At 34.2% G+C, this 15427-nt stretch overlaps 1 protein-coding gene across 1 annotated transcript in view; it reads right to left on the reverse strand.

The window, feature by feature from the left end:
• LOC102746294 (formin-2) overlaps positions 1-14960 on the reverse strand; it is a 140041-nt gene extending 125081 nt beyond the window's left edge. Inside the window, exons 1-3 of the mRNA XM_081824512.1 lie at positions 14818-14960; positions 11352-11411; positions 11108-11228 (exon numbers count right to left, since the gene is read on the reverse strand). Of these exons, the coding sequence (XP_081680638.1) occupies positions 11108-11228; positions 11352-11411; positions 14818-14940 (304 nt within the window). The 5' untranslated portion in view covers positions 14941-14960. The remainder of the gene's footprint in view (positions 1-11107; positions 11229-11351; positions 11412-14817) is intronic.
• Positions 14961-15427: the final 467 nt, after the last annotated feature.

The raw sequence follows: 15427 nt of genomic DNA on the forward strand, positions 1-15427 counted from the left end.
AGTTGCTACATATCTCTACGGTTTTATCACTTTCTACTTCCCCTGCACTAAGCCTGTATTTAAGTCACATAGGATTGTTTACAATTCCAAGAACGTACTCATCTCATGCCATGGAACTGGGCAATTTGCCTCTTCAAATTTCCTTCCATAAATTTTTCACCTGTAAAGTATTCCTAAGTCATGACTCATTCTAACAGCAATTCCTAACTCAAGCCTTCCCTAACAAATTAGGGAAGTGGACGGCTTACCTTCCACACTGCTTTCTGTATCTATTTGTCAACATCATCGCAATACTATGGGGTAATGACCTGTCTGTGTTTGGCTTCTTGATTACAGATACATTCTTGAAATATAACCACCAATTAATTATTCATCTTTTGTCTCTAGGAATTGAGCAAAGTATATTCAATAAAAGGTGCTTCAGTAAATGTCAGTTCTGAGTTCAGCTGCATTTGAGGAGAACACTTATTTGGATAAACTTTGTTGACTTAAGCAGACCAGGCTCAGTATTTTATAGACATGTTTGATACATATAAAATTCCAACAAGGAAAATTACACACAGTAAAAACACAGCTCTACTGTTTCAGATGAGGATAGTAGGATAATGAAAATTTGATAGATTACTTGTAAAAGAATTTACATTACATGAGACGGATACACATAATATAACAGAAGAAGAGAAGGTCATATAGAAATGCCATATAAAAAGAGAAACAGAGCTCAACAACTACTGTGGGATTCTATTGGTATCCCTTCCACTCTTTCATCTGCTATGCTAAAGCACACTGTAATTTGAAAGATTCAGGTTCTCACCTATTTCTAATTAAAATATACCTTAGTAATTTTAAAATCATATCATTTCTCATACTAAGGGTGCTCTTGACTTTTAGTAGGAATAACAATTCTAGATGTAATAGGAAAATCTGGGTGGGTGATGGAAAGTGTGCTGAAATGAATGTGTGAAATTGGGTATCTGCTGCTGACTCACTTGGAGCTCTGATCTTAGCCAAGTCACAACAGGATTGTGGGCTTTTCATGCTCCTTGCATATTTTTTTACTTCATTCTTGATGTTATCTCTTCAAGTTCTGAAGGACTTTAACAAGTCCAAACTAAGTCATAGACTACTTTCCACCTCTATTCACTCCTCCTGTGTTCCCTTCTGTAATAGGTTTGCATCCATCCAGGTATATAAGATAGAAATTAAAGTCATTTTGTATCTCTTTTTTCTTTACTTTGTATATATCAGTGCGATTACAGAATCTTGTTCCAGTGTATCTCGGAAAACTCCCATAACCTTTTCTCCTCTTCATTCCAACCACAAGGAACTTAGCTTATGCCCTCAACATCTATGACTAGCTAGCTAGGTCTCCTGCTTCTGGTCTCCCCTGTAAACCATCATTCACAAAATCTTCATGGCGGGCTTTCAAAGATGCATGTCCAAGTGTGCTGCATCCTTGCCTAAAAGCATTCCCATGTCTAAGCAACAATCACAGAATCAAGTCCAAACTCCTCAGTCAGTCGTTAAGACCCTTCTCAAGGGTGCCTAGACATCCTCCAATTGCACACCCCTGAGCACCCTATACTCTAGTTTTATCAGATTTTACCATCCATTTCTTTAGTTTATTGGTTCACTTACTTACTTACTGAGTCCAGATCATGTCAGGCATGTACTAAGAGCTAAGGGCAGTCAATGTCAAATCTTCCCTGAAGGGTTCCATTCAGAAAAACCTTAACAGGGGCAACATTAGCGTTGATGTTAAGAGGATGAGCTCTGGATTGGGTTCCCCAGGTTCAGATCCAGTCCCCTTTGCAGGGTATTTAATATCTCTAACTTGTAGTTACCAATTCACTAAAGAGAAGATTAATGATAATATTATCATCATAGGGATTAAATTATGTTAATATATGTAAAACACTGACACAGAGTAGGCACAGCAAGCTACCTTGAAAGGCATAAAAAATTACTGGTTGGGGGGCTTTATCAAACCATATATATGCACAATTCTGACCGTACTTACGAATTCTGTTGCAGTAAGCCAACTCAGGTATGAATATTTTTTGTCCCTCAGACGTAAACCTGATATAAATTAAGAAATGCCTGGCCCCATGGGTCAATAGATAATCAAAGCCAAAAAAGTGGCAAGACTGGTGACTTTGCTCATGCTCTTTCCCACTGTTGAAATTTTATTTTTCTTTCTCCTGGAGAAAATTTTACTGATATTTCAAAGTCTGATTTAAATATAATTCTCCAATTATATATATATATTTAATTCTATGTTTCTATAGTATCTTCTTTATATAACTAAATATTTGTTATACCACATAGTGGTTATTCATATAATCATTGGCCCTCTTATTAATACTTATTAATACTTACTACTTATTAATACATACTATGAACTATGAGGGGTCTATTTTTTATTTGTACTTTCTATTAATTTAATAAACATTTGTTGAATGATAATTAAGGTATTAGACTATAATAGCTCCAAGATTCCTTACAATCTAAATCTAATAAATTATTAAGAATCTGAAAAAAAAGTTCATGGCTTCTGATCCAGTAATTATAATTCTAGGAATCTATGTTAAGGAAATAATCAGAGATATAGTAAAAGCACTATGAATAAAGATGGTCAACATATTTCTTAAGAGTAGAGAAAATTGGGAAAAGTCTAATTTCTTTCTTACAAGAATCAAATTACTCAGTAAATTATGGCACAATCATAAGGAGGATTATTATGAAATCATCTGAAATCGTTTTTGAATTGTATTAAATGGCATGGGAAAATGCTCATGTTATAATTTTCAGTGGGAAAAAACATGTAAGTTATAAAAGTGAATACAGATGTCCAGTCAAATGGAATGATGAATTCATAGGCTGAGCCTTCCTTCTGCTGAAAACACATAGCAATAAATGAAAACATAAAAAGAGAAAAGCAAACAACACAGTATGCTTTAAAAAACGTTAATATCTCCTTGGACCAGAAATTTTAGAGTAGCCCAAGTTAATAAGCAGTGCTGAAGCAAGAGGTCAGTGGAGCGTGCATGTAGAGAAGAAGGGAGAGCTTGGCTTATGTAGAGCCTGGTGAAGGGAGAGTTCACACAGCTGGAAATGGAACCAGTCTCACTACTGGAAACCCAGAGCTGTGACTGAGCTCCCCAGGTCGTGAAAGGAGGATGAAAACAGCTACAGTCCACATGTAGCTATGTGACTGGGGCAGCAAGCCTAGGCAGACACAGCTTTCCAGGCAGCCCTGAGCTAAGTCAGTCACTAGTTTGATACTGAATCTGTAATAAGCCTCATATGTACATGTATGTACATTTATGTAGGCACAGGGCAGGAGTCCCAGGCTGCCAACAGAAGCTTTGATTCTGGCCTGGGGGGCCAAAACAGGCCTTGTCAAAGCAATTGAAAAAATCAAGAGAATGAAGGATTTGGGGGGGTCAGGAGAAGGGAGAGAGCAAGGGACTGACAAACTGATAGGCAGTTTCTGTCAAAGCCTCAGCTTGCAACACAGAAGCAATCATAGACAATACATACATAATTGCGTGTGTATGGCTATGTCCCAGCTGAACTTGACTTACAAAAAGAGGGCTCAATTAACACACAGGCTGTAATTTTCTGACACTTGTTTTAAATCAACATTCCAATACCAAAATGAAACTAATGAATAGAAAGATAGCTTATAGGGGCGCCTGGGTGGCTCAGTCGTTAAGCGTCTGCCTTCGGCTCAGGTCAGGATCCCAGGGTCCTGGGATCGAGCCCCGCCTCGGGCTCCCTGCTCAGCGGGAGGCCTGCTTCTCCCTCTCTCACTCCCCCTGCTTGTGTTCCCTCTCTCGCTGTGTCTCTCTCTGTCAAATAAATAAATAAAATCTTTAAAAAAAAAAAAAGAAAGATAGCTTATAACTATTAACAAATGAAAGATGGATTCATTTTGGATGAAACAAAAACTATAGAAAATCCAAAAAGGTCTTCAATATATTTTTATAAACCTCAAAGAGATAAAGGAAAGATAATATCTAAAATAAGAACAAGAAATTACTTTAAAGGTAAAAATACATGTGATAAAAATCATATTAGAAAACTTGGAAACAAAAATATTATCATGACTAGTTATACTGATAATACAAACATCAGATTGGACAGAGCCAAAAAGAGACTTAATGAACTAGAAGACAATGTTAAGGAATGCACGAAGATTATAGCAAAAAAGGTGGTGGTGGATTTTTAAAATATGAAAGAGAAGTTAGGAGACATAGAGAGTGAGACTAAAGTGGCTCCAATGTACATCTAAAAAGAGTTTCAGGTAAAGGAAAGAAAAGTGATAAACACTGAACAGATAATTGTTGAGAATTATGAAGACATTAAGGAAAACATCAGTCTTCAAGTTGAAAGTTTTCACTAAGTACAGAGCAAGACAATGAATGAATGAATGAATGAATGAATTCATAATGTGCATATTAAAGCAAAGCCAAAGCAGAATAAGGATAATGAGAGAATATAAATGTGAATTAATCAAATGACCCAACTATAGGGGCGCCTGGGTGACTCAGTCGTCAAGCGTCTGCCTTCGGCTCCAGGGTCCTGGGATCAAGCCCCACATCGGGCTCCCTGCTCTGCTGGGAGTCAGCTTCTCCCTCTCCCACTCCCCGTGCTTGTGTTCCCTCTCTCCCTGTCAAATAAATAAATAAGATCTTTAAAAAATAAATAATTTTTTTTTTTTTTGTGGTTTAGGTTTTATTTCATCATCATAAACTGAACTCTGCAATCCAGCTAGACCTGGGGATAAATAAATAAATGACCCAACTATAAAGCAGAAAATGTAACAATTACATGTGTCATGGCTCCAGTGGTATAATTTGTGCATACACAAGCAATACACACCCACACCAGATAAAAATATACCAAATATTAATGTTATTTATCATTGGACTGTAGAATCACAAATAAACACAATTTTTTCTCCACATTTTTCAGTGCTGTTTGATGTTCCTATGCTGAACTGAGACTCATTTTAAAAATCATAGTAAAATGTTACGTTTTAAAAAGCTACTGGTTTCATTTGAATTGAGTTCATAATATCATTTTTCCCTCAAACAAAAAAAAAATCAGAAATTTACAATTGTAAATAAAATTGCCATGCACAAATATAAGTCAATACAGACAATTTTAAAGACTGGGTTCTCCTGTATATCTCTGAACACAGACATGACTTCAATCTGAAGATATAGTTCATGAATTTTAAACATTTTCAAGTCTCTTATTGAAGGTGGGGGGAGGGGAGGAGGATACAGAAATAATTTGCATGAGAACGTTCTTGTCCAGTTCCGGTAACTTAATTACGCAATGCCCTGTACATGTTGAGTTGATTTAAGTCATGTGGCAATTGCTACAATTGCTAACTAAGAAAGGCACTGGAACAGAAGTCGTCATTTGGCATGACTGCATCAAGAAACACTGCTGACAGCCAGAAGAGATCAAAAGCAGATCAGGTTGCTTAACAAACTACATGTCACTGAGCTAAGAAAGCCAGGGGAGCACCCTGAGGAGCTGTGGAAATCTTGGGAACAACTGTAGAAACCAAACCTAGTGGATGTTCTTATAAAATGCTAAAATGAGACTCAGTTGTTTTATTACAATGCGTGAGCCATAACACATTATTTCCCAGTCTTTCCTTAGAAATAAATCAAGTCTTGAAGCAGAAAAAAAGAAGTGATAGAGGCAGAAGATGAGTAACTTAATGGTTATAGTTTATTTTTTATCAAACTAATCACACCATTTATTCTACTTTTTTCCTTATTATGAATAGCCAATACTTATTGGATATTTACTACATGGAAAGTATTGAGATAAACTCTTTATACACATCATCTCTCATTTTCTGAACTTTCTTAAAACAACTTGCTTCTGGAAAAAAAAAGAAGAAAGTGAACAGGCTATTTGAATCTTCCTAAATGAATTACCTAATTTGGTCACTTAGAAGGAATCATTTTTAATAAGTTATTTATCAAAGTAGACATTATTTTAAATTATATCAAAAGTAACATAATTCAATAGTCTTCAATTTGATTCCCATTCAGTCAAATCAATGTACATATCTAATTATACCTATCTCATTCCAAAAAGGGACACAAGACAATTTTACTTTAGGCCTTGTTGATATGAAATGCTACAGTCATGCTAAAACTTTCCCAGAAAATGAATTTAAATTTCAGCACATAAGATTTCCTTCCTTGTGTTACAAAATATCTTGTTTTCAATGGAAAAACTCAAATTTTGGAAAAGCAAAACGTAACACATATGATTAAATTATGATTTTTTTGTCAGTGTTTAAAGGATACCTCAGAGTTTGACAGCCTTGTAAATTGCTCTTCGAGCTAGTCTTGTTTTATAAGAACAGAAATATATAATTATATTAGTTCATAAACTATAGTTTCATTTCCCTACTTTCTTTGTAAGCTCCTTAGAGGCAAATGCCATGCTTCTGTTTCTAACATGGTACCAGGCTTGCATTTCTTAAACTATGTTCCACTGACTAGAGAAACTATCAGATACTCTGTGAAAAAGTACTCTGTGATCAAATAAATTAGGGAAATACTAACACATTTCAGAGAACACTGTGAATTCCCTTTAAATTTATCTTATCCCAGCTGTTCTTATGTTCATTTGGTCATGAAACTTTCCATTTCTAGAGCAGCAAATTGTAACAATCCATAGACAAATGAGAAAATCCTGGGCGAGCAAATGCCATTGGTACTAGTTGAGGGAAGAGGCTTTTAGAGAAATTTGTCTTATCCCAATGGGAAGTATAAATTGTGAGGCTTAAAATCATCACCTTCTCACCCCTCTGAGGTACTAAAAATTGCCAAGATGCCCCCTCAACGTTTAATGTGTGTAGTTAACCACATTGCTTAAGAAGATAGATGTGCATGAGGAAACATTACCCAGGGCACTGGTCAATTGTCCTTTTCAAAACCACGATCTGGTGTGTGCTCCTTCCCTTGTTTCAGCTCTAAGACTTGTGAGAACTTGGCATTTTCATGACTACATGTATATTTAATAACTGTAATAAGAAACTATGTAGATATGAAAAATAAATGAAGTAACATTCCAAGTGATGCACCAACCAAAGCAAACAGAAATCCCCTGGTGATAAGATTACCATTGCACTCATTTATTAAATTACCTACAAACTACAAAATCCTCTGCAAGACCAAATTGTTGAAGTGCGAAGTATTTTCCAGATATTCCAGAAATGCCCCCAGCACCACATCAAAGAGACAGAGACAGAGAAAAAATGCAGAATTTCATAAGCAAACCAAGATACCTGGCAAATTTTGAAGTATAATACATACTACACATGAATGGTTAAGTTTCCTATTATTTTAAGAAATCATACTTAAATACATAGTATCATAGTATTATATAAATGTAACATAGTTTTATGTATTTTTTTTTTTTTTGCAACAAGGCAGTCATTCTTGGGCTCAATCAATGGGCACCCTTACTTGAGGCTCTAAGGGAGAACATTTAAGTGACAGAATTTCACCCCTCCTTGGCAGTGATGATTGTATCTGGTTTCCACAGCACCTCACAAATGCCTGACATGCACCAGGACTATAAATAAATGTGGAGAATTTAGAAAATCAAACTATAGAAAATAGATAGAAAATCAAACTATATAATGTTGCTCTGTTGATTTAAATCCATATAAAAGCATCTGTGATGAGACTATAACAGCTCCATAAATTTGATTACAGGTCAAAATCTTTGGATAAATATTTCAAAACTGGGATACAATCTCTTAAAAAGTGATATCATATTTGATTTATAGAAAGAGGTAACCAACCCTCTTCTCATCTAGTAATACAACATCAAATGAAAATCTCACATAAATTTATTTATTCCCTATCTGTGCTTAACAGACTTAGCAAGAGATTGAAAGAGACAGCTGAGGTGTTCTCAGCTCTGCAACAAGAACCCTCATGATCATAAAGGGAATAAAGAGATTTTACATTCAAAATGAAAAAAAATTGTAAATTTTCTGTGTAAATGTGACTTTTCACTTAAAATCTCTTTATCTTAAAAATTATCATTGAAGTGTAATTGACATATAAGATTATTTTAGTTTTAGGTGTAAAATATAATGATTCAACATTTGTATACATTGTGAAATGATCACCACAATAAGTCTAGTTAACATCTGTCACCACACAATTTTCTTTCCTTGTGATGGGAACTTTTTTTTTTTATGATCTATTTATTTATTTTTGAGAGAGAGAGTGTGGTGGGGAAGGGCAGAGGGAGAGGGAGAGAGAGTCCTAAGCAGACTTTGTGCTGAGTGCAGAGCTTGGCACAGGGCTCGATCTCATAACCATGAGATCACCCAGGCACTCCAACTGTGATAGGAACTCTTAAGACTTCCTTTCTTAGCATCTTTCAAATTTGTAATATTACTGACTAAAGTCACCATGCTATACATTACATTATATCCTCATGACACATTTATTTCATAATTGGAAGTTTGTACCTCTTGATCCCCTTCACCCATTTTGCCCACCAATTTGTTCTTTGTATCTATGAGCTTTGTTTTGTTTTCTGATTTTTTTTTTTTTTAGGTTTTCTTTTTCTGTCAGGCTTATTTCACTGAACAAAATACACTCAAAGTCCATCCATGTTGTTGCAAATAAGATTTCATCCTTCTTTACGGCTGAGTCATATTCCTGTGTGTGTGTGTGTATGTGTGTGTGTGTACATATATATATACACATGCATACCACATCTTTATCCATTCATCTATTGATGGACACTTCTGCTACTTCCATGTCTTAGCTATTATAAATAATGCTGCAATGAACAGAGGGGTGCAGATAGCTTTTCAAATTAGTGTTTTCATTCTCTTCAGATAAATACCCAGAAGTAGAACGGCTGAACTCAATGACGGTTATATTTTTAACTTTTTGAGGAAACTCCATTCTGTTTTCCATAGTAGCTGCATCAATTTACACCACCACCAACAGTGTAAGTGGATTCCTTTTTCTCCACATCCTCGCCAACACTTGTTGCTTCTTGTTCTTTTGAAACTAACCATTCCAACAGGTGTGAAGTGATATCTCATTGTAGTTTTAATTGGCATTTCCCTGATGGTTAGTGATGTTGAGTATCTTTTCATGTGCCTTGTGGCCATCTGTACATCTTCTTCGGGAAAATGTCTATTCAGATCCTCTGCCCATTTTTCAATTGGGTTGTTTGTGTTTTTGTTATTAAGTTGTATGAGTGCTTTATATATTTTCAATATTAACCCCTTATTGGATTTATCCCTTGCAAATATCTTCTCCCATTCAGTAAGGACCTTGTCCTATTATTGACAGTTTCCTTTACTGGGCAGAAGCTTTTTAGTTTGATGTAGTCCCATTTGTTTCTTTTGCTTCTGTTGCCACTGCCTTTGGAGTCAGATCCAAAAAAAATATCACCAAGACTGATATCAAGGAGCTTACTGCCTGTTTTCTTCTAGGAGTTTTATGGTTTCTGGTCTTACAGTCAGGTCCTTAACCTAATTTGAGTTAATTTTTGGGTATGGGGTAAGATACTATTCAGTTTTGGTTTTATTGCATTTGGATGTCCAGTTTTCCCAAACCTCATTTATTGAAAGAGACTGTCCTTTCCCCATTGTATATTCTTGCCTCTTTTGTCATAAATTGACCGTATATGTATGGGCTTATTTCTGGGCTTTCTATTCTGTTCAATTGATCCATGCGTCTGTTTTTATGCCAATGCTATACTGTTCTGATTACTATTGCTTTGTAATATAGCTTGAAATCAGAGAGTGTGATGCCTCCAGCTTTATTCTTCTTTCTCAAAATTATTTTGGCTATTTGGGATCTTTTGTGGTTCCTATATAAATTTTAGGATCATTTGTTCTAATTCTGTGAAAGATGACATTGGAATTTTCATAGGAATTGCACTGAATGTATAGATTGCTTTGGGTAAAAAAGACATTTTTAACAATATTAAATCTTCCAAACAATGAACATGGAATAGCTCTCCATTTATTTGTATATTCTTCAATTTCTTTCACCAATATGTCTTATAGGTTTTAGTGTATACATCTTGCACTTCCTTGGTTAAATTTATTCCTAGGTATTTTATTCTTTTTGATGCAATTGTAAAAATGAGTTTGCTTCCTTAATTTCTCCTTTGGATAGTCTGTTGTTGGTGCATAAAAATGCAATAGATTTTTGTATATTGATTTTGTACCTGAAACTTAATTTACTAGTTCTAATAGTTTTTGGTGGAGTCTTTAGGGTTTTCTATATACAAAATGTTATCCTCCGCAAATACTAATAGTTTTACTCCTTCTATTAGAATTTGGATGGCTTTTATTTTAAATTTTTTTTTTTTAAAAAGCGAGAAAGGGAGAGAGGCAGAGGAAGGGGAGAGGGAGAGAGAGAGTCTTAAGCAGGCTCCCTGCTGAGTGCAGAGCCTGACCCTAGGTTCGATCTCACAACCCTGGGATCATGAGCTGAGATGAAATCAAGAGACACTTAACTGACTGAGCCACCCAAGTGCCCTTTAAATGTTACTTTTAATTTAGAAATCTGAAGAATTTCAGACTCATTTCAAAATGATTTGATACAAGGCTTCTCAGCTAACAATAAAATGTTATACATGCATGTGTTTTTTGACCAACTATGTGAAAGAAGATTTTTGTTGCCAGGAAAGTTCATAAGCCACAACATCTTGTGCAAGTATACCAAGGGGGGATAGGAAGGAACTATTTCTCTTTTAACAATAACATGAAAAATATACAAGTGTCCTTGGCTATCAAGTGAAAACAAGATGATCAAATTTGCTCCTGGTGAAAGGGATTGCTATTCAAATAACCAATATACTACTCAATAGCTAAATGTCTAATATACATAACTTTTTAAACAACAAAATAATAAGATTATTGGTAAAATTTTTCTTTTGCCACACTAAAAAAAATGTAGTTTTACAAAGCCATTAAGATTTACTTTCTTAAAAAAACATTGAAAAGTCTGTGTTTTTCTCCTTAAAAAAGCATTCGGTAATACAAACATGATCCTTTAAGATTATAAGTTACCTTTCAGGTCTTTCTTTAGTTTTCTGAGATCTTTTTGAAAATCTTCAAACTTCATCTGTGAGGCCTGAAAAAGGTCCTGGGGTTCTGGCAGTGGAAAAACACACTGTTCTTTTCCAGCATCCTAATTAGCAAGAAACACATAATTTTAAAACAAACCAGCATTAATATAAATAAAGATACAACAACAATGGCAATGGCAAAACAACAAATAACAAAATCAAACTATATGTAAAAACTGTCTTACCTCATCAAAATTTCGAAGATAATAGGAAACAATATATGACAAAAGGCTTCTGCTATTGTCCTAGGCAGAAAGACCAAAGTAAAAATATATTTTTTTAAATATTAAATATGCAGTGTCAAGTAAAATAAATTCCAGTAAATCAATATATAAATGAGAACATTTAGAATAAAATGTGAGATCCTACATTTCAAAGTACTTCGGCCACTGCATCAAAGGAGTTTAATGGCACAGAAGATCCTGTTTTTCCCAATGTTCTAATCTAAGCTCCAAGTAGCACAACTGTTCTAGGATGGAGTCTCAACTGTGAATACTTTGCTGCTTTTGCCCTCCTCGATCAGAAAATTAGTTCATTAATTGTCATGTTTTATCATTAAAAGGTATAACTACTACTTTAGCTGAAATGACTCAATCTTGCCAGCATTTATTTCTATACCATTTCTGGGCCAGCAGGTATCATTCCAACAGTAAGACTGATTGAAATTTGTTAGTATAGGGATCAGGAAAATAAAGTTAAGTATTATTTTAAGTAAGCAGGGGCTTTAAAAACGCAAATACATATTATAAATTGCTATGTCAGCAACTGAGATTGAGAAATTAATGTCCTCACAGCTATAAATAATGCAATGTATGTATTTCTATAAGAAAAAAAAATGTAGGATTGTTCCTATTCTAATGGTTTTCAAAGAATAGCTTTTCACCCCCTTTCTGGCACACTTAGGGGCATTTTTAATGATTTCTCTTTTTTTGCATCACTTGAAATTAGTACTAGATAATTTGAATGTGGGAGGACAAATATATATATTTTTAAAAAACCATACAACACAAACTACATTCCCTGAAATGTTCAATCTAACCATTATTTTCCCTCTATTTATACAAAGCAATATCCCTTTATAATTTAATTTGACATGATATGATAATACACCTTTTAGAGACTTCCCTCATAGTAATTTATAGTAATAATAACATAATAATATGTTATGCAGTTATACACTGCAATAATAAAAGTAATATATTTATTAGAAAGAGCATTCGCTTGTAAATAATTAAAGCAACTTTCCTTTCTCCTTCCTAACTTATAAATCAATGAAATGGTTAACCATACTTGAATCAATTAACAAAACATTTATTAAATGCCTGCTGATAGGCATGCTGAGTGAAAATTCTGAGTGATCTAAATAACAGCTCTGTCCATACAGGTCTACAAATAGTACTAAGAAGTAGACACAGTTATATTTGTTTTATACAGAAAGAACCAAATAAAGAAGACTTCACATAACTCTTGTGAGAATGCAAGTGAAATTATAAAATAAAATTTTGTTTCTTGATTTTATTATGCAATTTTTATCCAGATTATTCCTTGTAGTTATTTAAATTAATAAAATTTAACTTATTGGGAGATTGAATAAGATATATCAACCAATAAAAAACAAATAATCCTTTATTCATATATAATTATAATTATTAGAATCTATTTCAGATCCATTTTTATAAGCTAAATATTATGTTGATGCTATTTATATTCCAGTGTTATTTGCAAATGTTACTTGTTTCAATCCAACAATCAGTTGTTAAGAACTATTCAAGTGCTTAGAAGAGAGTTTTGCTTTTGAACAAATGTGATTTATCTGGTTGACATACTGGAGGTTCCTGTGAAAACTTGTGCCATACCAATATAATAGCATCTGAACAAATATAACCATAAAAATCACCAAAATTGTATGTGCTGCTGGTGTTCCAAGACAGGATGATGGCTTTATTCAATTTTGGAAAAGCAGTGTGTGGGATTTCATAGAACTCAGTGAAAGAATGGTAAATGGATGTACGAGTGGATGTATGAATGAATGAGCAAATGAGTTGTTGGCCAACAGAAAAAACAATAAAAAGTATCTCTTTCTTAGGTGGGAATTACAGCTGACCCTTGAACAACATGAGTTTGAATTGCATGGGTCCACTTACACTTAGATTTTTTTTCAACAAATATAGTACAGTACTGGAAATGTATTTTCTCTTCCTAATGATTTTCTTAATAACATTTTCTTTTCTCTAACTTACCTTATCGTAAGAATACCATATATGTTACATATAACATAGGAAATAGGTGTTAATCGGCTAATGTTATCGGTGAGACTTCTCATCAACAGTAGGCTATTAGTAGTTAAGCTTTAGGAGAGTCAAAAGTTATACGCAGATCTTCAACGGAGCAGGAGGTCAGTGCCCTGCACCATTCAAGGGTCAACTATATTCATTATCTAGGAAGAACAATTCTAGTATTTCCGTTTCTATGAGCCAGTCGTTTACTTATATTTATAATTTTAAAAACATGACCATAATTTTCTTTATCATATAATTCCGTGTGGAGATTCTTTTTTTATTATTATTATTATGTTATGTTAATCACCATACATTACATCATTAGTTTTTGATGTAGTGTTCCATGCTTCATTGTTTGTGAATAACACCCAGTGCTCCATTCAATACGTGCCCTCTTTAATACCCATCACCAGGCTAACACATCCCCTCACACCCCTCCCCTCTAGAACCCTCGGTTTGCTTCTCAGAGTCCATAGTCTCTCATGGTTCATCTCCCCCTCTGATTTCCTCCCCTTCATTTTTCCCTTCCTACTATCTTCTCTTTTTTTTTGTGGAGATTCTTTTATCAGAGAAACAGAATTCTATTATTTTCTAAGTTTACAATCTCACACATTAACTCTAATCAACATAGTTGTTTCCCTAATATTATATTTTTACTGACACTCTCATTATCTCTTAGATGTTAATTTTAAACAAATACAAGTATAGAAGTAGGATCAAAAATTAATTAGGCCTGCAAAAAGGCTTAGACATCCCCACACATACCAGTATAAAGGGGAGGATGATATGTAGAAAAGCAGGATCATCTTTTACATTTTATTTTCAATCTACTTTCACCCATCTTTGTTTTGTTTTTAAAACACAAACCTGCTGGCCTCCATTACTTAACACAGAAGAGGAATACCATCTAATTTATGAAAATTAATTAATCCTCAGACTCCAAAAGGATACATATTAGCAGACATGATAATAACAGAGTGAAAAATAATTATTTTTATTTTAAAAATCCTCTACTTGTTCTGCATGGAGCACTGGGTGTTAATATGCAAACAGTGAATCATGGAACACTACATCAAAAACTAATGATGTAATGTATGGTGATTACCATAGCATAATAATAATAATAAAAGAAACATAAAAAAAATCCTCTACTCGATTATGCATTAGACATAGGATTCACAATTACTCACTTTAGGAAACATTATTCACAAAATCATAAACATATGATGGCCATATACTTTTATCTAGTTCAGAACATCAAGACCTTGGAACATAAAGAAACATTTATTACAACAGGCTTACAGTCAAACTTATTACTAAATAAAGCAGCTAATCTTCAATTTGCCTACATTCATTCATACAAAATACTTACACTGCTTTTGACATCTTTCAGCTTTGGAAGAATGTCTAATCCGAAGCCATCGGCCTGTCCTCGAGTCTTATTCCCTCCATTCATGTAGTTGCCAAAAGCAAGAACCAAACCCAGGATCTGCATAACCCCTGGGCCATTTTTTAATGTCTGTAAAACCAAATAAAGTACATTTTCTCTCTTAGACAAAGTTTTTTTTTAATTATCTTAAGTTAGTGGCAGATATTCATATTATCCTAATAATTTTGGGTCACATCCAAACTGTATTGTTGCTTATTATTAGGATTTTTTTATTATTATTATTATGTTATGTTAATCACCATACATTACATCATTAGTTTTTGAGTGGTGTTTCCAAAGTTAACTTTAAGAAGCTGTACCACCTACCCTACAGACACATGAAAAAGTGCTCAACATCGCTCGGCATCAGGGAAATCCAAATCAAAACCTCAATGAGATACCACCTCACACCAGTCAGAATGGCTAAAATTAACAAGTCAGGAAACGACAGATGTTGGCCGGGATGCGGAGAAAAGGGAACCCTCCTACACTGTTGGTGGGAATGCAAGCTGGTAAAGCCACTCTGGAAAACAGTATGGAGGTTCCTCAAAAA

The sequence above is a fragment of the Leptonychotes weddellii genome, chromosome 6 (assembly GCF_054177405.1).
Source record: "Leptonychotes weddellii isolate Sample4059 chromosome 6, ASM5417740v2, whole genome shotgun sequence".
NCBI lineage: Eukaryota > Metazoa > Chordata > Mammalia > Carnivora > Phocidae > Leptonychotes > Leptonychotes weddellii.